Below are 18,785 nucleotides of genomic sequence, written 5' to 3'. Positions count from 1 at the left end.
TTATATCATCATCAATCGTATTTATTGAGCGCTTACTGTGTGCAGAGCACTGTACTAAGCGCTTGGGAAATACAAGTTGGCAACATATAGAGACAGTCCCTACCCAGCAGTGGGCTTCCTCTAGCAGGTATATCTCCTGTTCCGTCCAAGTTCTGAAATATCATTTTCCTTCACACGTGAGAGACTGTAAATGGAAAATTTTAAAGGGTAGCTGAAGATAAAAGAGGTTTCCGAGGTAAAAACAAAGCCTTAGAAAAAGACTAGGGGAAGATATCACCTTCTAGACTGTAAGCTCGTAATGGGCAGGGAATGTGTCGTTTATGTTTGTATTATACTCTCCCAAGTGCTTAGTACTGTGCTCTGCCCACAGTAATCACGCAATAAGCATGATCAAATGAATGAATAGAATGCTAATTGTGTTCAAAATCATATGGTTTTTTGAGGCTCTTCTTCCCATGTGTCACCGATAATGCAAGACAAGACTATTCCCAAATAACTAATCCCTCCACTCCTCTCCTCCCACTCCCTTCTGCGTCGCCCTGATTTGCTCTCTTCATTCATCCCTCCTCTCATCCCCACGGCACATAGGTATATATCCATAATTTATTTATTTATATTAATATCTATCTCCCCCTCTAGACTGCGAGCTTGTTGTGGTTAGGGAATATGTCATTTTCCAGGAAAATGATTAATTCATTCATTCATTCAATCGTATTTGTTGAGCGCTTACTGTGTGCAGAGCACTGTACTAAGTGCTTGGGAAGTATAAGTTGGCAAGTTACAAGTACTATTGAGTGGTAAGGATGGGTGACCAGGATTTAGTCTTCTGGAAGAGACCAAATGCTTGCCTTAGATGCCAATTTCATCTGCTATGAAAAACGGATAATTTTCATTTCAATCACTGATTCAGATTTCTACAGTAAATGCAGACCACAATTCTTCTTACTTAAACATTCCAAGCACAGCCTGAAGCATGTTTAATAGTAGTACACATTGTCCTAAGCCAACACTGAAGCTATACTGCTTTCTGAACACTCCTTAGCAAATTCCCTAAGGTGTTCAAAAACTCTTAAGTGAACTGCCTTCTAAGAATACGGCAGTGAAATCTGAAATTTCAGCTTCTAACTAGAGTGATGTCACTATAAGAAAGCAAATGAAGGAATCTGGGAAGTTCCTATCGCTCCAGGAGGAAACTCTCAAAGGACCCCCCTCAAAGAAAAAGGAACAGTTGTTCCTCAGAGAAGCAGCATGGCTCAATGGAAAGAGCACGGGCTTGAGAGTCAATCAATCAATCAATCAATCGTATTTATTTGATTGATTGATAGAGTCAGAGGTCATGGTTTCAAATCCCGGCTCTGCCAACTGTCAACTGTGTGATTGTGGGCAAGTCACTTCACTTCTCTGTGCCTCAGTTACCTCATCTGGAAAATGGGGAAGAAAACTATGAGCCCCATGTGGGACAATTTGATCACCTTGTATCCTCCTCAGCGCTTAGAACAGTGCTGTGCACATAGTAAGCGCTTAACAAATGCCATCATCATCATCATCATCATCATGTCCATTTGTAGTTGTATTGTAGTCTCCCAAGCGCTCAGTACAGTGATTTGCACACAGAAAGCACTCAATAAATACGGTTGATTGAGCGTGGCCTAGTGGCCAGAGCACAAATCTGGGAACCAGAAGGATCAGGGTTCCAATCTTGGCTGTGCTTCATGTTGGCTGTGTGACCTTGGGCAAGTCACTTAACTTCTCTGTGCCTCAGTTGCCTCATCTGTAAAATGGGGATTAAGACTGTGAGCCCTATGTGTGACAGCAACGGTATCCAATCTGATCAACTCGTATCTACCCCAGCGCTCAGTACAATGCCTGGTACATAGTAAGCACTTGGGCATGTTACTCCCCTCTTCAAAAATCCCCAGTGGCTGCCTGTCAACTACGCATCAAGCAAAAACTCCTCACTCTGGGCTTCAAGGCTGTCCATCCCCTCACCCCCTCCTACCTCACCTCCCTTCTCTCCTCCAGCCCAGCCTGCACCCTCCGCTCCTCTGCCAAACTTCTCACTGTACCTCGTTCTCGCCTGTCCCGCCATCGACCCCCAGCCCACGTCCTCCCCGTGGCCTGGCATGCCCTCCCTCCGCACATCCGCCAAACTAGCTCTCTTCCTCCCTTCAAAGCCCTACTGAGAGCTCACCTCCTCCAGGAGGCCTTCCCACACTGAGCCCCCCTTTTCCTCTCCTCCTCCCCATCCCCCCTACCCTACCTCCTTCCCCTCCCCACAGCACCTGCATATATGTTTGTACAGATTTATTACTCTATTTATTTTACTTGTCCATATTTACTATTCTGCTTTTGTTAATGATGTGCATTTAGCTATAATTCTATTTGTTCTGACGACTTGACACCTGTCCACATGTCTTGTTTTGTTGTCCGTCTCTCCCTTCTAGACTGTGATCCCATTGTTGGGTAGGGACCGTCTCTATATGTCACCAACTTGTACTTCCCAAGCGCTTAGTACAGTGCTCTGCACACAGTAAGCACACAATAAATATGATTGAATGAAAGAAGCAGCGTGGCTCAGTGGAAAGAGCCCGGGCTTTGGAGTCAGAGGTCATGGGTTCAAATCCCAGTTCTGCCAATTGTCAGCTGTGTGACTTTGGGCAAGTCACTTCACTTCTCTGTGCCTCAGTTACCTCATCTGTAAAATGAGGATGAAGACTGTGAGCCCCCCTTGGGACAACCTGATCACCCTGTAACCTCCCCAGTGCTTAGAACAGTGCTTTGCACACAGTAAGCGCTTAATAAATGCCATTAAAAAAATTCCCAGCTCTGCCAGTTGTCAGCTGTGTGACTTTGGGCAAGTCACTTAACTTCTCTGTACCTCAGTTACCTCATCTGCAAAATGAGAATGAAGACTGTGAGCCCCCCGTGGGACAACCTGATCACTCTGTAACCTCCCCAGTGCTTAGAGCAGTGCTTTGCACATAGTAAGCGCTTAATAAATGCCATTAACCACCACCCCCAAAAAAAATGGATGAATGAACTCACTTTCCCATTGGGTACTGGATCTCACGTCCTATTTTCCTCTTGTTTCAGGTCCTTCGGAGTGGTGCTGTGGGAACTCCTCACAGGAGAAATTCCCTATAAGGATGTGGATTCCTCAGCCATCATCTGGGGGGTGGGCAGCAACAGCCTACACCTTCCCGTCCCTTCGACTTGTCCTGACGGCTTCAAAATCCTTATGAAGCAGACGTGGTGAGAAAATTATCTCCCCACCTACCTCTCTACCCCTTTCCTGTTCCTCCTCAGACCCAAGTCTAGGAAAGACTTCTGGAAAACAGAGAGGACCCCCAGGTGCGGGGACTCATGAACCATCAGGTAGGATCGATCCAGATTCAATTTCCTTGATCTAAAGGACAGGTCGCCAGGGAAACGGGCCTGGCCCTGGAGATTTGAGTTTTGCAGTCAAAAAGCATCTGGGACTCCTGTTTTTAGTGGTAAATGGAGTAAAACCCACGTCCTGCCTCTGGCCTGGAACGCCCTCCCTCCTCATATCAGAAGGGCATGAGTTCTAATCCCGGCTCTGCCGCATGTCTGCTGTGTGACTTTGGGCAAGTCACTTAGCTTCTCTGGGCCTCAATTTGCTCATCTGTAAAATGGGGATTAAGAGTGTGAGCCCCATGTGGGACAGGAACTGCATCCTACTGATTAACTTAAATCTACCCCAGCGCTTAGAACAGTGCTTGGCATATAGTAAACACTTACCTATTATTATTATTGTTGTTGTTATCCAAGAGACAATGACTTTCCCCACCTTCAAAGCCTTCTTAAAAGCACATCTCCTCCAAGGGGCCTTCCCAGACTATCTTATCCTTTTCCTCAACTCCTTCTGCTTTGCCCTGACTTGCTCCCTTTATTCATAATAATAATAATAATAATAAGGGCATTTATTAAGCACTTACTATGTGCAGAGCACTGTTCTAAGCGCTGGGGAGGTTACAAGGTGATCAAGTGGTCCCACATGGGGCTCACAGTCTTAATCCCCATTTTACAGATGAGGTTAACTGAGGCTCAGAGAAGTTAAGTGACTTACCCAAGGTCACCCAGCAGATGTGGCGGAGTCGGGATTCGAACCCATGACCTCTGACTCCAAAGCCCATGCTCTTTCCACCGAGCCACGCTGCTTCTCTGTAATTTATTCATTCCCCCCACTCCCAGCCCCACTGACTTTCATTCATTCGGTCGTATTTATTGAGCGCTTACTGTACTAAGCGCTTGGGAAGTACAAGCTGGCAACATAGAGAGACGGTCCCTACCCAACAACGGGCTCGCAGTCTACAGATCTGTAATTTATTGATTTCTATTAACGTCTGTCTTCCCCTCTAGACTGTAAGCTCACTGTGGGCAAGGAATGCGGCTATTCTATTGTTGTATTGTACGCTCCCAAGCGCTTAGTACAGCGTTCTGCACACGGTAAGTGCTCAATAAATACGACCGACTGACCGAAAGCTGACTGGAGCGGGGGGGTTAGAGGAGCTGAAAAAAAATGCTTATTAGACAGTAGCGTCTGTTTTTACCTCCAGGCAGAGCAAGCCCCGTAATCGACCTTCTTTCCGGCAGACACTCATGCATCTGGACATCGCGTCGGCCGACGTGCTCGCCACGCCGCAGGAGACTTATTTCAAATCCCAGGTAACGATCCCTTTGGGGCCTGCTCAAGGCAACCGGGAACCCTCCGTCATCTTCCTCCTGCCTTAGGAGCAGGGCCGTGGAAAGGGTATTTCCAAAGTGTCTGGCGGTGGTTTGGAGGATGGTGTTCGTAAATACGTAGAAGTGGATCATTCCATGGTGTCTACACTACTGAACGGGAGAGAGAATGGGTGCCTGCCCTAGTCATCGTCACGCTTCAGGAGCGAGGTGCCTCCTTGCCAACCTTCCTGCCTCCTGCCTCTCCCCACTTCAGTTCGTACTTCACTCTGCTGCCTGGATCATTTTTTTACAAAACCACTCTAGTCCAGATTTCCCCACTCCTCAAGAGCCCCCAGCAGTTGCCCCTCTACCTCCGTGTCAAACGGAAACTCCTTACCATCGACTTTGAAGCCCTCAATCACCTTGTTCCCCGCACCTCACCTCTCTCATTTTCTTCTACAACCCAGTCCACACACTTTGTTCCTCTAATGGCAACCTTCTCACCGGACCTCAATATCATCTCTCTTAGTTGCCGATCCCCTGCCCAAGTCCTGCCTCCCACTTCATAGGCCTTCCCAGACTGAGCCCCCTCCTTCCTCCCCCTCTCCATCCCCCCCGCCTTACCTCCTTCCCTTCCCCACAACACCTGTATATATGTATATATGTTTGTACGTATTTATTACTCTATTTATTTATTTATTTTACTTGTACTTGTATTGAATGAATGAATGAATGAATGAATTAGGCCATGCTGCTTCCCTTTGGTGTAGAGCATGCACATATTTACTATTCTATTTATTTTGTTAATTATGTGCATACAGCTTTAATTCTATTTGTTTTGACGACTTTGACACCTGTCTCCATGTTTTGTTTTGTTCTCTGTCTCCCCCTTCTAGACTGTGAGCCCGCTGTTGGGTAGGGACCGTCTCTATATGTTGCCAACTTGTACTTCCCAAGCGCTTAGTATAGTGCTCTGCACACAGTAAGCACTCAATAAATACGATTGAATGAATGAATATCTGACAGACATACTCTCCCCACCTACAGATTGCCTTATTGAAGACACATCTCCTCCCGAAGGCCTTCCCTGACTAATCCCTCCTTTCCTCTTCTCCCACTTCGTTCCATGTCATCTTTGCATTTGGATTTCCACCCTTTATTTACTCCACCCTCAACCCCACAGCACTTACGTACATAGCCGTGATTCATTTATTTATATAAATGTCTGTTCCTGTGGCCTGTAAGCTCCCTGTGGGCAGGAAACATGTCAACCAACTCTGTTGTAATGTACTCTCCTAAATGCTTACTTTCATTCATTCAATTCATTCAATCGTATTCATTGAGCGCTTACTGTGTGCAGAGCACTGTACTAAGCGCTTGGGAAGCTCAAGTTGGCAACATATAAAGACCGTCCCTTCCCAACAATGGGCTCACAGTCTAGAAGGGGGGAGACAGACAACAAAACAAAACATGGAGACAGGTGTCAAAGTCGTCAGAACAAATAGAACTAAAGTTGTATGCACATCATTAACAAAATAAATAGAATAGTAAATATGTGCATGCTCTACACCAAAGGGAAGCAGCATGGCCTAATTCATTCATTCATTCATTCATTCAATCGTATTTATTGAGCGCTTACTGTGTGCAGAGCACTGTACTAGGCGCTTGGGAAGTACAAGTTGGCAACATATAGAGACGGTCCCTACCCAACCGCGGGCTCACAGTCTAGAAGAACAAATGAACAAAGCATGGGCTTGGAGACCTGGGTTCTTATCCCAGCTCCACCACGTGTCTGCTGTGGGACCTTCGAGAAGTCCCTTAACCTTTCTAGGCCTCAGTTTCCTGAACTGTAAAATGGGGATTCAGTACCAGTTCTCCCTCCTACTGAAATGTGAGCCACGTGGGACTGTGTCCCATCTGATTAACTTGTAGCCACCCCAATGCTTGGAACAGTGCTTAAGACATGGTAAACACTTAACAAATGCAAATTTTAAAAAAGTAACCACTCAATAAATACTTTTGATTGATCGAGCACTGTACTAAGCACTGGGGAAGATATAGGTTAATCAGGCTAGAGAAGCCGTGTGGCCTAACGGAAAAATCACAGGCCTAGGAGTCAGAGGACCTGGCATTCTAATCCCGGCTCTGCCAACTGTCTGCTGTGTGACCTTGGAAAAGTCACTTAACTTCTCTGTTCCTCAGTTACCTCATCTGTAAAATGGAGATGAAGACTGTGAGCCCCATGTGGGACATGGACTGTGTCCAATCTGATTAGCTTGTTTCTACCCCAGTGCCCGCTACATAGTAAGTGCTTAACAAATACAGCAAAAAAATCCAGGTAGGACTCAGTACTTGCCTCATATGAGGCTCACAATCTGAGAAGGCGGGAGAATATAATAATAATTGATAATGATGGTATTTGTAAAGTGCTTAATATGTGCCAAGCACTGGTCTAAGCGCTGGGGTAGATAGAAAGTAATCAGGTTGTCCCACGTGGGGCTCACAGTCTCAATCCCCATTTTACAGATGAGGTAACTGAGGCACAGAGAAGTGAAGTGACTTTCCCAAGGTCACACAGCGGACAAGTGGCAGAGCCGGGATTAGAACCCACGACCTCTGATTCCCAAGCCCATGCTGTTGCTACTAGGCCATGCTGCTTCTCTATCCGACTTGAATCCCCATTTTACAAGGCCATGCTGCATCTCTAAATTGAATCCCCATTTTACAGCTGAGGAAACAGAGGCACAAGAGCACTTAAGTAACACATCCTCTGCAGCCTAATCAGAAGAGATTAATTAGAAACAGGGGAGGTTCAGATAAGCTCTACCCACTAGGCCACACTGCTTTCTTCTACACCTGAATAATGTTCTCGGGGATGGTGCCTGACTGCTGTTGTTGCGGATTTGCCAAATTTCCTGAATGTAAATTCCCCTCCTTCAGGCTGAATGGAGAGAAGAAGTGAAAAAAACACTTCGAGAAGATTAAAAGCGAAGGGACCTGCATACACCGGTTAGACGAAGAACTCATCCGCCGACGAAGAGAAGAGCTCAGGTCCGCGGCTGGTTCTATCCTTTCCTTTTCCCAGGCCTGCCACTCTCGCCACCAAAAATTCCTAATCGGTGGCCGACTCCCGGCAAATCTCTGGGAAGTGGCAGAGAGTTTCGGCGGCCTATGCCGATCCCTTCCTCCCTCTGACGTCCCCTCGCTCTGGCTTCCCGCTGTCCTCTGTCCCTCCTTGGGTCATTTTCCCTCCTGCTCCGGGTCAGCCTTAGTGGACGAGGAAGAGGGGAGAGGAAAATAAGGAAACGGCGATCTCCAGTTTAAGAGCAAAAGCGTTTGAACTGGAAAATTGCCTCAGATTAGACTGTACTGTTTATGATGGCAACACGGATTTTCTACGCAGGTACGCTTGGAACCATCTGGAAAATTTCACCCTCGCTCTGTCCTCAGTCGCGACCTTTGGTAAAATCTGAGTAGAGATCCAATCAATCAATCAATCGTATTTATTGAGCACTTACTGGGTGCAGAGCACTGTACTAAGTGCTTGGGAAGTACAAGTTGGCAACATATAGAGACGGTCCCTACCCAACAGTGGGCTCACAGTCTAGAAGATCCAGCATGGCCTAATGGAATAGAGAGTCAGAGGACCTGGGTTCTAATCCCGGCTCTGCCACCGGCCCGCTTTGAGACCTTGGGCAAGTCACCTTACTTCTCTGTGCCTCAGTTCCCTCACCTGCAAGATAAGGATTCAACGTGGCTTAGTGGAAAGAGTGCAGGCTTGGGTGTCAGAGGACGTGGGTTCTAATCCCACCTCCGCCCCTTGTCAGCTGTGTGACTTTGGGCAAGTCACTTCACTTCTCTGTGCCTCAGTTACCTCATCTGGAAAATGGGGATTAAAAGTGTGAGCCCCATGTGGGACAACCTGATCACCCTGTATCTCCCCCAGCATTTAGAACAGTGCTTGGCACATAGTAAGCGCTTAACAAATACCATTATTATTATGATTATTAATACCTATTCCCCCTCCTGCTTTCTCTGTGAGCCCCATGTGGGGCCTGATTATCTTGGATCTACCTACCCCAGCACATTTTTTTAATGATATTTGTTAATCGCTTACTATGTGCCAGGCACTATTGTAAGTGCTGGGTAGGTACAAGGAAATCAGTTTGGACACAGTCCTTGTCCCAGATGGGCTCGCAGTCTTAATCCTCATTTAACAGATGAAGTAACTGAGGCCCAGAGAAGCGAAGTGACTTGCCCAAGGTCACGCAGAACTCAGTACTGTGCTTGACATATAGGAAGCGCTTAACAGATACCACAATAATTGTTACTATTACCATTATTAGATTCCACTTTATGATGTCTGTCTCTCATTTTGTCTGAGCCATCGCCACAAGGGCAGAAAACAGAACCCCACTGCGGGGAGCCAACCTATCGATCAATTAATGGTATTTATTGAGCACTTAAGTATGCAGGGCACTGTACTAACTGCTTGGAGAAGCAGCTTGGGGAAGCAGGGTGGCTCAGTGGAAAGAGCCCGGGCTTTGCAGTTAGAGTTCATGGGTTCAAATCCCGGCTCCGCCAATTGTCAGCTGGGTGACTTTGGGCAAGTCACTTCATCATCATCATCAGTCATATTTATTGAGTGCTTACTATGTGCAGAGCACTGTACTAAGCACTGTACTTCACTTCTCTGTGCCTCAGTAACCACATCTGTAAAAAGGGGGATTAAGACTGTGAGCCCCCTGTGGGACAACCTGATCACCTTGTAACCTCCCCAGAGCTTAGAACAGTGCTTTGCACATAATAAGTACTTAATAAATGCCATTATTATTATTATTATTATTATTATTATTATTATTGGAGAAGACTTCTGAATTGGGGCACCTTTCATTAATAATAATAATAATAATGTGCTTACTATGTGCCAAGCACTGTCCTAAATGCTGGGGTAGATACAAGTTAAGCAGTTTGGCCACGGTCCCTGTCCCCCATGGGGCTCACACTCTTAACCCCCATTTTACAGATGAGGTAAGTGAGGTCCGGAGAAGCGAAGTGACTTGCCCAAGGTCACACAGCAGACATCCGGCAGAGCCGATTTCAGAAGCCAGGCCCTTCCAACTCCCAGGCCTGTGCTCTATCCACTAAGCCACACTGCTTCTCCGCTCCAATTCTCAGGGGAACTGTTCGGTTTTGTCCCTTCTTCGGGAACGGACCACCTTCTCGCTCCCCGAAACAAAGTCCCCGTTGTCTCCTGAAACTTTTTCATTCCTTTGATAGGCACGCTTTGGATATCCGGGAGCACTATGAGAGAAAGCTGGAAAGAGCCAATAACTTATACATGGAGCTGAGTGCCATCATGCTGCAGCTGGAAGTCCGCGAGAAGGAACTCATTAAGTAGGTGATGGGTGTGTGTGTGAGGGGGTGTGTGTGTACATATGTGGGCATGTGTGTGGGCAGAGCTCCAAAAAAAAGTGCATAAAATATTCCAAAAATAAAAATAGTAATCATGGTATTTGCGAAGTCCTTACTATTTGCCGAGCTCTGTGGTCTCAGTCAGAGGAGAGTCCGTTCCTCAAAAATCTCCAGTGGCTGCCTGTCAACCTACTCATCAGGCAAAAACTCCTCACCCTGGGCTTCCAGGCTGTCCATCCCCTCACCCCCTCCTACCTCACCTCCCTTCTCTCCTTCTCCAGCCCAACCTGCACCCTCCGCTCCTCTGCCACTCACCTCCTCACTGTGCCTCGTTCTCGCCTGTCCCGCCGTTGACCCCCGGCCCACGTCCTCCCCCTGGCCTGGAATGTCCTCCCTCTGCCCATCCGCCAAGCTAGCTCTCTTCCTCTCTTCAAAACCCTACTGAGAGCTCACCTCCTCCAAGAGGCCTTCCCAGACTGAGCCCCCTTTTTCCTCTCCTCCTCCCCGTCCCTGCTGCCCTACCTCCTTCCCCTCCCCACAGCACCTGTATACGTTTGTGCAGATTTATTACTCTATTTATTTTACTTGTACATATTTACTATTCTATTCATTTTGTTAATGATGTGCATTTAACTTTAATTTATTTGTCCTGATGACTTGACACCTGTCCACATGCTTTGTTTTGTTGTCTGTCTCGCCCCCTTCTAGACTGTGAGCCCGTTGTTGGGGAGGGACCGTCTCTATATGTTGCAGACTTGTACTTCCCAAGCGCTTAGAACAGTGCACTGCACACAATAAGCGCTCAATTAATATGAATGAATGAATGAAGAGACACTGCCCCAGTCTCTCTAGACTGTAAGCTCATTGTGGACAGGGAATGTGTCTGCTTATTGTTATTTTGTCCTCTCCCAAGTGCTTAGTACAGTATTCGGCACATAATAAGAGCTCAGTAAATACCATTGACTAAGTGAATGATGTATAATAATAATGATGGCATTTATTAAGCGCTTACTATGTGCCAAGCACTGTTGGAACTTACAGTGTAAGCGGAAAGGACCGCTGGGAAATGCCCTCATTGTGTTGTCAGTTTTCAGCGGAGCAGAGCTCCCTTCACTGACCTCAGACAGAGCCGGTGATGAAGCCAGTGGATTTGTTCATTCAATAGTATTTATTATTAATTCATTTGGTCGTATTTATTAAGCACTTGCTGTGTGCAGAGCACTGAACTAAGTGCTTGAGAAAGTACAGTATGACCAAGTGGCCCATAAGGAGCTTACAGTCCTAAGAGGGGGACAGACAATAAAATAAATTACAAAGGTGATGGGATTAGATGCTTTCCTGGAAAAGAAGAAATGGTGACCCTAAAAAAGGAGCATTAAATGAGCAAAGGTTCTAGTGTCTAGCCTCTGGGGAGAATAAGTTGGAACGGGAGGGAGAGATAATAACAATGACAGCAACAATAATAATAATTGTACCCAAGTGCTTAGTATAGTGTTCTGCACACAGTAAGCACTCAATAAATATGATTGAATGAATAATAATAATGATATTTCTTAAGCAGTTACTAATAAGTATAGAAGATAATCAGGTTAGACACAGTCCTTGCCCCACATTGGGTTCACAGTTTTATATATGGGGAGGGGGAGAGAGAGAACAAAAGTGTTCCTCGAATCCTGTTTCCATCTTTTTAAAAAATCAGTCATGTTTTTGAGTGCTTACTGTGTACAGAGCACTGAACTAAGCACTTAAGAGAGCAAAATACGACAGAGTTGCCCATAATGGGTTACCAGTCCTAAGTGGGAGACAGACATTAAAATAAATTACAGCTTTGTCCATAAGGCTGTGGGGCAGAGGGTGGACTGAATTAAGGGTACAAATAATAATAATAATGGTATTTGTTAAGCGCTTACTATGTGCAAAGCACAAGTGCGAGGGGGACACTGAAGGGAAAGGGAATAGAGGAAATGTGGGCTTACTCAGGGAAGCTTTCTTGGGGGAGATTTGATTTTTAATAAGGCTTTGAAAGTAGGAAGAGTGATGGTCTGTTGGATATGAAGGGAGAGGGAGGGAGGCCACAGGCAGGGCGTGGGAGAGAGTGGTCGGCGGTGAGATAGACACGATGGAGGTAGAGTCCGTAGGTAGGTGTTAGAGGAGCAGAATGAACGTGCTGGGTTGTAGGAAGAACAACCATATATGTTGCCAAATTGTACTTCCCAAGCGCTTAGTACAGTGCTCTGCACACAGTAAGCGCTCAATAAATACGATTTAATGAATGAATGAATGAATGAATGAAGAAGTCAGCGAGGTAAATCGCTGGTGGGGCAAGGTGATTGAGTAAAAGAAAGCACGCAGGACCTAGCAGCGTGGCTCAGTGGAAAGAGCCTGGGCTTTGGAGTCAGAGGTCATGGGTTCAAATCCCGGCTCTGCCACTTGTCAGCTGTGTGACTTTGGGCAAGTCACTTCACTTCTCTGGGCCTCAGTTACCTCATCTGTAAAATGGGGATTAAGACTGTGAGCCCCCGTGGGACAACCCGATCACCTTGTAACCTCCCCAGTGCTTAGAACAGTGCTTTGCACATAGTAAGCACTTAATAAATGCCATTGTTATTATTATTATTATTATTCTCCTGACCTGCTACAGGCCTTGGAAGCAGCTTGAAGATATGAAATGAAATGAAAGTTAGCTCATTTTCAACCCACGATGAGTCACGTACCGAGAAGTGGGATTAAAAGCAAGTTCCTTAATTGATTCGATCTCTTCTGTTCTGATCTCTTCATTTTTCACTTATTGGGTTTTAATCAGAGATTCTTCTGTGAAGGACCGCGACCCAGATTCTAATAACATGTAATAAGGACGGCTAAGAATGTCAGTGGGGGGAAGCAGTGTGGCTTAGTGGAGAGGACACAGGCTTGGGAGTCAGCAGCCTGGCTTCTACTCCTGGCTCTGCCATTGGCTTACTGGGTGAGCAGGTCGCTTCACTTCTTTGGGCCTCAGTTACCTCATTTGTAAAATGGGGATGAAGACTCTGAGCCCCATGTGGGACAGGGACGGTGTCCAACCTGATCAGGACACCGTCCCACCGTCTCTGAGCCCCATGTGGGACAGGGACAGTGTCCAACCTGAGTAGGACACCGTCCCACCATCCCACCGGCCCACGTCCTCCCCCTGGCCTGGAATGCCCTCCCTCTGCCCACCCGCCAAGCTAACTCTCTTCCTCCCTTCAAGGCCCTACTGAAAGCTCACCTCCTCCAGGAGGCTTTCCCACACTCAGCCCCTTCCTTCCTCTCCCCCTCGTCCCCCTCTCTATCCCCACGTCTTACCTCCTTCCCTTCCCCACAGCACCTGTATATATGTATATATGTTTGTACATATTTATTGCTCTATTCATTTATTTATTTTACTTGTACATATCTATTCTATTTATTTTATTTTGTTAATATGTTTGGTTTTGTTCTCTGTCTCCCCCTTCTAGACTGTGAGCCCACTGTCAGGTAGGGACTGTCTCTATATGTTGCCAACTTGTACTTCCCAAGCACTTAGTGCAGTGCTCTGCACACAGTAAGTGCTCAATAAATACGATTGATTGATTGATTGATTAGCTTGTATCTACCCCAGTGCTTAGTACGATGCCTGGCACATGGTAAGTGCTTAACAAATTCCATAAAAACAAAACAAATAAAACAAATTTTGCACTGGGGAAGATCAATCAATCAATCAATTGTATTTATTGAGCGCTTACTGTGTTCAGAGCACTGTACTAAGCGCTTGGGAAGTACAAGTTGGCAACATATAGAGACAGTCCCTACCCAATAGTGGGCTCACAGTCTAGAAGGGGGAGACAGAGAACAAAACCAAACATATTAACAAAATAAAATAAATAGAATAGATATGTACAAGTAAAATAAATAAATAGAGTAATAAATATGTACAAACATATATACAAATATACAGGTGCTGTGGGGAAGGGAAGGAGGTAAGACGGGGGGATGAAGAGGGGGACGAGGGGGAGAGGAAGGAGGGGGCTCAGTCTGGGAAGGCCTCCTGGAGGAGGTGAGCTCTCAGTAGGGCCTTGAAGGGAGGAAGAGAGCGAGCTTGGCGGAGGGGCAGAGGGAGGACGTGGCCCAGGGGAGGACGTGGGCCGGGGGTCGACGGTGGGACAGGCGAGAACGAGGAACAGTGAGGAGATTAGCAGCGGAGGAGTGGAGGGTGCGGGCTTGGCTGGAGAAGGAGAGAAGGGAGGTGAGGTAGGAGGGGGCGAGGGGATGGACAGCCTGGAAGCCCAGGGTGAGGAGCTTCTGCTTGATGCGCAGACTGATTGGTAGCCACTGGAGATTTTTGAGGAGGGAAGTAACATGCCCAGAGCGTTTCTGGACAAAGACAATCCGGGCAGCAGCGTGAGGTATGGATTGAAGTGGGGAAAGAAAGGAGGATGGGAGATCAGGGAGAAGACTGATGCAGTAGTCCAGACGGGATAGGATGAGAGCTTGAATGAGCAGGGTAGCAGTTGGGATGGAGAGGAAAGGGCGGATCTTGGCAATGTTGCGGAGCTGAGACCGGCAGGTTTTGGTGACGGCTTGGATGTGAGGGGGGAATGAGAGAGCGGAGTCGAGGATGACACCAAGATTGCGGGCTTGTGAGACGGGAAGGATGGTAGTGCCGTCAACAGAGATGGGAAAGTCAGGGAGAGGGCAGGGTTTGGGAGGGAAGACAAGCAGTTCTGTCTTGGACATGTTGAGATTTAGGTGGCAGGCACACACAGGTGGGACACAGTCCCTGACACATATGGGAATCACAGCCTAAGGGAGAAGGGAGAACAGGTATTTAATTCCCATTTTACAAATGAAGAAATAGAAGCACAAAGAAATTTAAGTGACTTGCCCCAGGTCACCCAGTAAGCAAATGGCAGAGCCAGGAGTAGAAGCCAGTCCTCTGACTCCGAAGCCTTCCAGCAGACGAGTGGCAGAGCTGGGATTATTCATTTATTTATTCAATTGTATTTATTGAGTGCTTACTGTGTGCACAGCACTGTACTGAGTGCTTGGGAAGTACAAGTCGGCAACATATAGAGACAGTCCCTACCCAACAACAGGCTCACAGTCTAGAAGGGGGAGACAGACAACAAAACAAAAACATGTGAACAGGTGTCATCAGAACAAATAGAATTAAAGTTAAATGAACATCATTAATGATATAAATAGAATAGTAAATACATACAAGTAAAATAAATAGAGTAATAAATCTGTACAAACACATATGCAGGTGCTGTGGGGAGGGGAAGGGGGTATGGTGGAGGGGATGGGGAGGAGGACAGGAAAAAGGAGAGGATTAATAATAATAATAATAATAATAATGGTATTTGTTAAGCACTTACTATGTGCAAAGCACTGTTCTAAGCGCTGGGGGGATGTAAGGTGATCAGGTTGTCCCACATGGGGCTCACAGTCTTCATCCCCATTTTACAGATGAGGGAACTAAGGCACAGAGAAGTTAAGTGACCTGCCCAAAGTCACACAGCTGACAATTGGCAGAGCTGGGATTTGAACCCATAACCTCTGACTCCAAAGCCCGGGCTTTTTCCACTGAGCCATGCTGGATTAGAACCCAGGTCTTTCTGATCCCCAGACCTGTGTGCTTTTCACGAGGCCATGCTGCTTCCCCATGATGGGTTTGCTGCAGATTAAGTGCTTAACAAATATTATTATTATTATTATTAATGTTGTTATTGTATCAGTTCCAGGTTGGACCAGAGGGCCACATTTTTCCCAAAAATCCACTGGGGCCGGGCTCAGAACGCCCTTTCTAGTTTTGAACTGGACCTCCCGTGAGCCCTCAGGCTCCAGAGGCCAGTCCTGACCCGAATGCCAACTTGTACTTCCCAAGCGCTTAGTACAGTGCTCTGCACACAGTAAGCGCTCAATAATACGATTGAATGAATGAATGAATGAATGATGTCACCACTGACAACCCACACAGCCATGTCCCTCTCCTGAATTGGGAATGGAGGTGCTAGAATCACGGTACAATGCCCGTAATTATCTGGGACGGAGAGGTTCATCAGCTCATTCTTACAAAGTGATTAAAATGGGTATTCTTCGGGGCAAAAATCTGTTCTGGTGAGAGAACGCGGAAATATGAAAAAGCCCCATCATTAATTCATTTGATCGTATTTATTGAGTGCTTACTGTGTGCAGAGCACTGTACTTAAGCACTTGGGAAGTACAAGTTGGCAGCAAGTCACTTAACTTCTCTGAGCCTCAGTCACCTCATCTGTAAAAATGGGGATTAAGACTGTGAGCCCCACGTGGGACAACTTGATCACATTGTATTCCCCCAGCGCTTAGAACAGTGCTTTGCACATAGTAAGAATTTAACAAATGCCATTATTATTATTATTATTATTATTATTATTATTATTATATAGAGATGGTCCCTACCCAACAACGGGCTCACCGTCTAGAATAAAGCCCCGTATTCAAGGAGCCCTTTTATTTTTCCAGAGTGTCATTTTATTTTTCACAGTCCTCTTCTTTTACCGGGAGAGGCTGATATTTTTATCCCCATTTTGCAGGTGACAAACGGAGACACAGAGAGAAGTGATCTGTGTAAGTCATCCCGCAGGCCAGTGGCAGAACTAAGACTCGAACCCGCAGTCTCCCGACTGCCAATCTTGGACTTTTGAGAAAAAGCTTAGTGGAAGGAGCCCGGACCTGGGTTCTAATCCTGACTCTACCCCTTCCCTGCTGTGTTGACCTTGGGCAAGTCACTTCACTTCTCTGTGCCTCAGTTCCCTCATCTGCAAAATGGGGATTCAATACCTGTTCTCCCTCCTATTTAGAATGTGAGCCCCATGTGGGGCATGATTATCTTGTTTCTACTCCAGTGCTTAATCCAGTCCCTCATTCATTCATTCATTCATTCATTCAATCATATTTATTGAGCGCTTACTGTACGCAGACCACTGTACTAAGTGCTTGAGAAGTACTATTCAGCAACAAATAGAGACAATCCCTGCCCACAACAGGCTCACAGTCTAGAACGGGGGGGCGGGGGGAACTTACTTGCTTGGCATATAATAAGCAATCAACCGATCATAATTATTGAGCACTTACTGTGTGAATGCTAAACAAATACTAGTAGTAGTAGTAGTAGTAGTAGTCGTAGTAGTATGTGTAGTATCATCACAGAGAAGCAGCGTGGCTCAGTGGAAAGAGCCCGGGCTTTGGAGTCAGAGGTCACGGGTTCAAATCCCAGCTCGGCCGACTGTCAGGTGTGTGACTTTGGGCAAGTCACTTAACTTCTCTGGGCCTCAGTTCCCTCATCTGGAAAATGGGGATGAAGACTGTGAGCCCCACGGGGGACAACCTCATCACCTTGTAACCTCCCCAGCACTTAGAACAGTGCTTTGTCCATACTAAGCGCTTAATAAATGCCACTATTATTTTTATTAATATTACTTTTCCGCTAGGCCATACTTCCACCCTCTATCCACTCCACCCTTCCCTCCTTTCTCCCTTCACCCACAGTCCCCGAAGGGCAGAGAATGAATCTGCTTATTCTGTTGTACTGTAGGGAGAAGCATTTCATTCAATCGTATTTATTGAGTGCTTACTGTGTGCAGAGCCCTGCATGGTGTAGTGCAGAGATCACAGGCCTGGAGTCAGAAGGTCATGGGTTCTAATCCCGGCTCTGCCACCTGTCTGCTGTGTGACCTTGGGCAAGTCACTTCACTTCTCTGGGCCTCAGTTCCCTCATCTGTAAAATGGAGATTGAGACCGGGAGCCCCATGACTGTGAGCCCACTGTTGGGTAGGGACTGTCTCTATATGTTGCCAACCTGTACTTCCCAAGCGCTTAGTACAGTGCTCTGCACACAGTAAGCGCTCAGTAAATACGATTGATGATGACAGGGACTGTGTCCAACCCTAATTGCTTGTATCTACCCCAGCGCTTAGTACAGTGCATGGCACAAAGTAAGCACTTAACAAATATGGCATGATGATGATTGTTATTCTCCCAAGCATTTAGTACAGTGCTCTGTACATAGTAAGTGCTCAATAAAATACCACTGATTGATTAATTGATAGAAATGACCTTTGAAACCTATCTTCCCACCCAAACCCTGTCCCTCCCCTCACTTTTTCATCACTGTAGACAGCACCACCATCCTTCCTGTCCCAGAAGCCCGTAACCTTGGCATTATCCTCAACTCCTCTCTCTCTCATTCAACCCTCATATTCAGTCCATCACTATATCCTGTCATTTCCACCTTCACCACATTGCAAAAATCCACCCTTTCCTCTCCATCCAAACTGCTGCCACGTTAATCCAATCACTCATCCCATCCCACCTTGATTACTGTATCGGCCTCCATGCTGACCTCCCAGCCTCCTGTCTCTCCCGCCTCGAGTCCGTACTTCACTCTGCTGCCCGGATCACTTTTCTACAGAAACGTTCAGGACATGTTTCCCTAGTCCTCAAGAAACTCCAGAGGATGCCCATTCACCTTCGCGTCAGAGAAAAACTCCTCACCATTGGTTTCAAAGCAGTCAATCCCCTTGCCCCCCTTACCTCACCTCGCTATTCTCCTTGTACAAGCCAGCCCGCACACTTTGATTCATTCATTCAGTCGTATTTATTGAGCACTTACTGTGTGCAGAGCACTGTACTAAGCGCTTGGGAAGTAC

At 46.5% G+C, this 18,785-nt stretch overlaps 1 protein-coding gene across 1 annotated transcript in view; it reads left to right on the top strand.

Moving 5' to 3' along the window:
- The window catches only part of MAP3K13 (mitogen-activated protein kinase kinase kinase 13), a 169,834-nt gene that overhangs the window by 114,688 nt on the left and 36,361 nt on the right, over positions 1 to 18,785 (top strand). Inside the window, 5 exon segments of the mRNA XM_038743278.1 lie at positions 3,094 to 3,252; positions 4,581 to 4,689; positions 7,627 to 7,647; positions 7,649 to 7,737; positions 9,967 to 10,083. Coding sequence (XP_038599206.1) covers positions 3,094 to 3,252; positions 4,581 to 4,689; positions 7,627 to 7,647; positions 7,649 to 7,737; positions 9,967 to 10,083 — 495 coding nt within the window.

The sequence above is a fragment of the Tachyglossus aculeatus genome, chromosome 1 (genome assembly GCF_015852505.1).
Source record: "Tachyglossus aculeatus isolate mTacAcu1 chromosome 1, mTacAcu1.pri, whole genome shotgun sequence".
Classification (NCBI taxonomy): Eukaryota; Metazoa; Chordata; class Mammalia; order Monotremata; family Tachyglossidae; genus Tachyglossus; species Tachyglossus aculeatus.
Note: the sequence above shows the minus strand (reverse complement) of the source record. Positions and strands in the feature narration are given on the sequence as shown.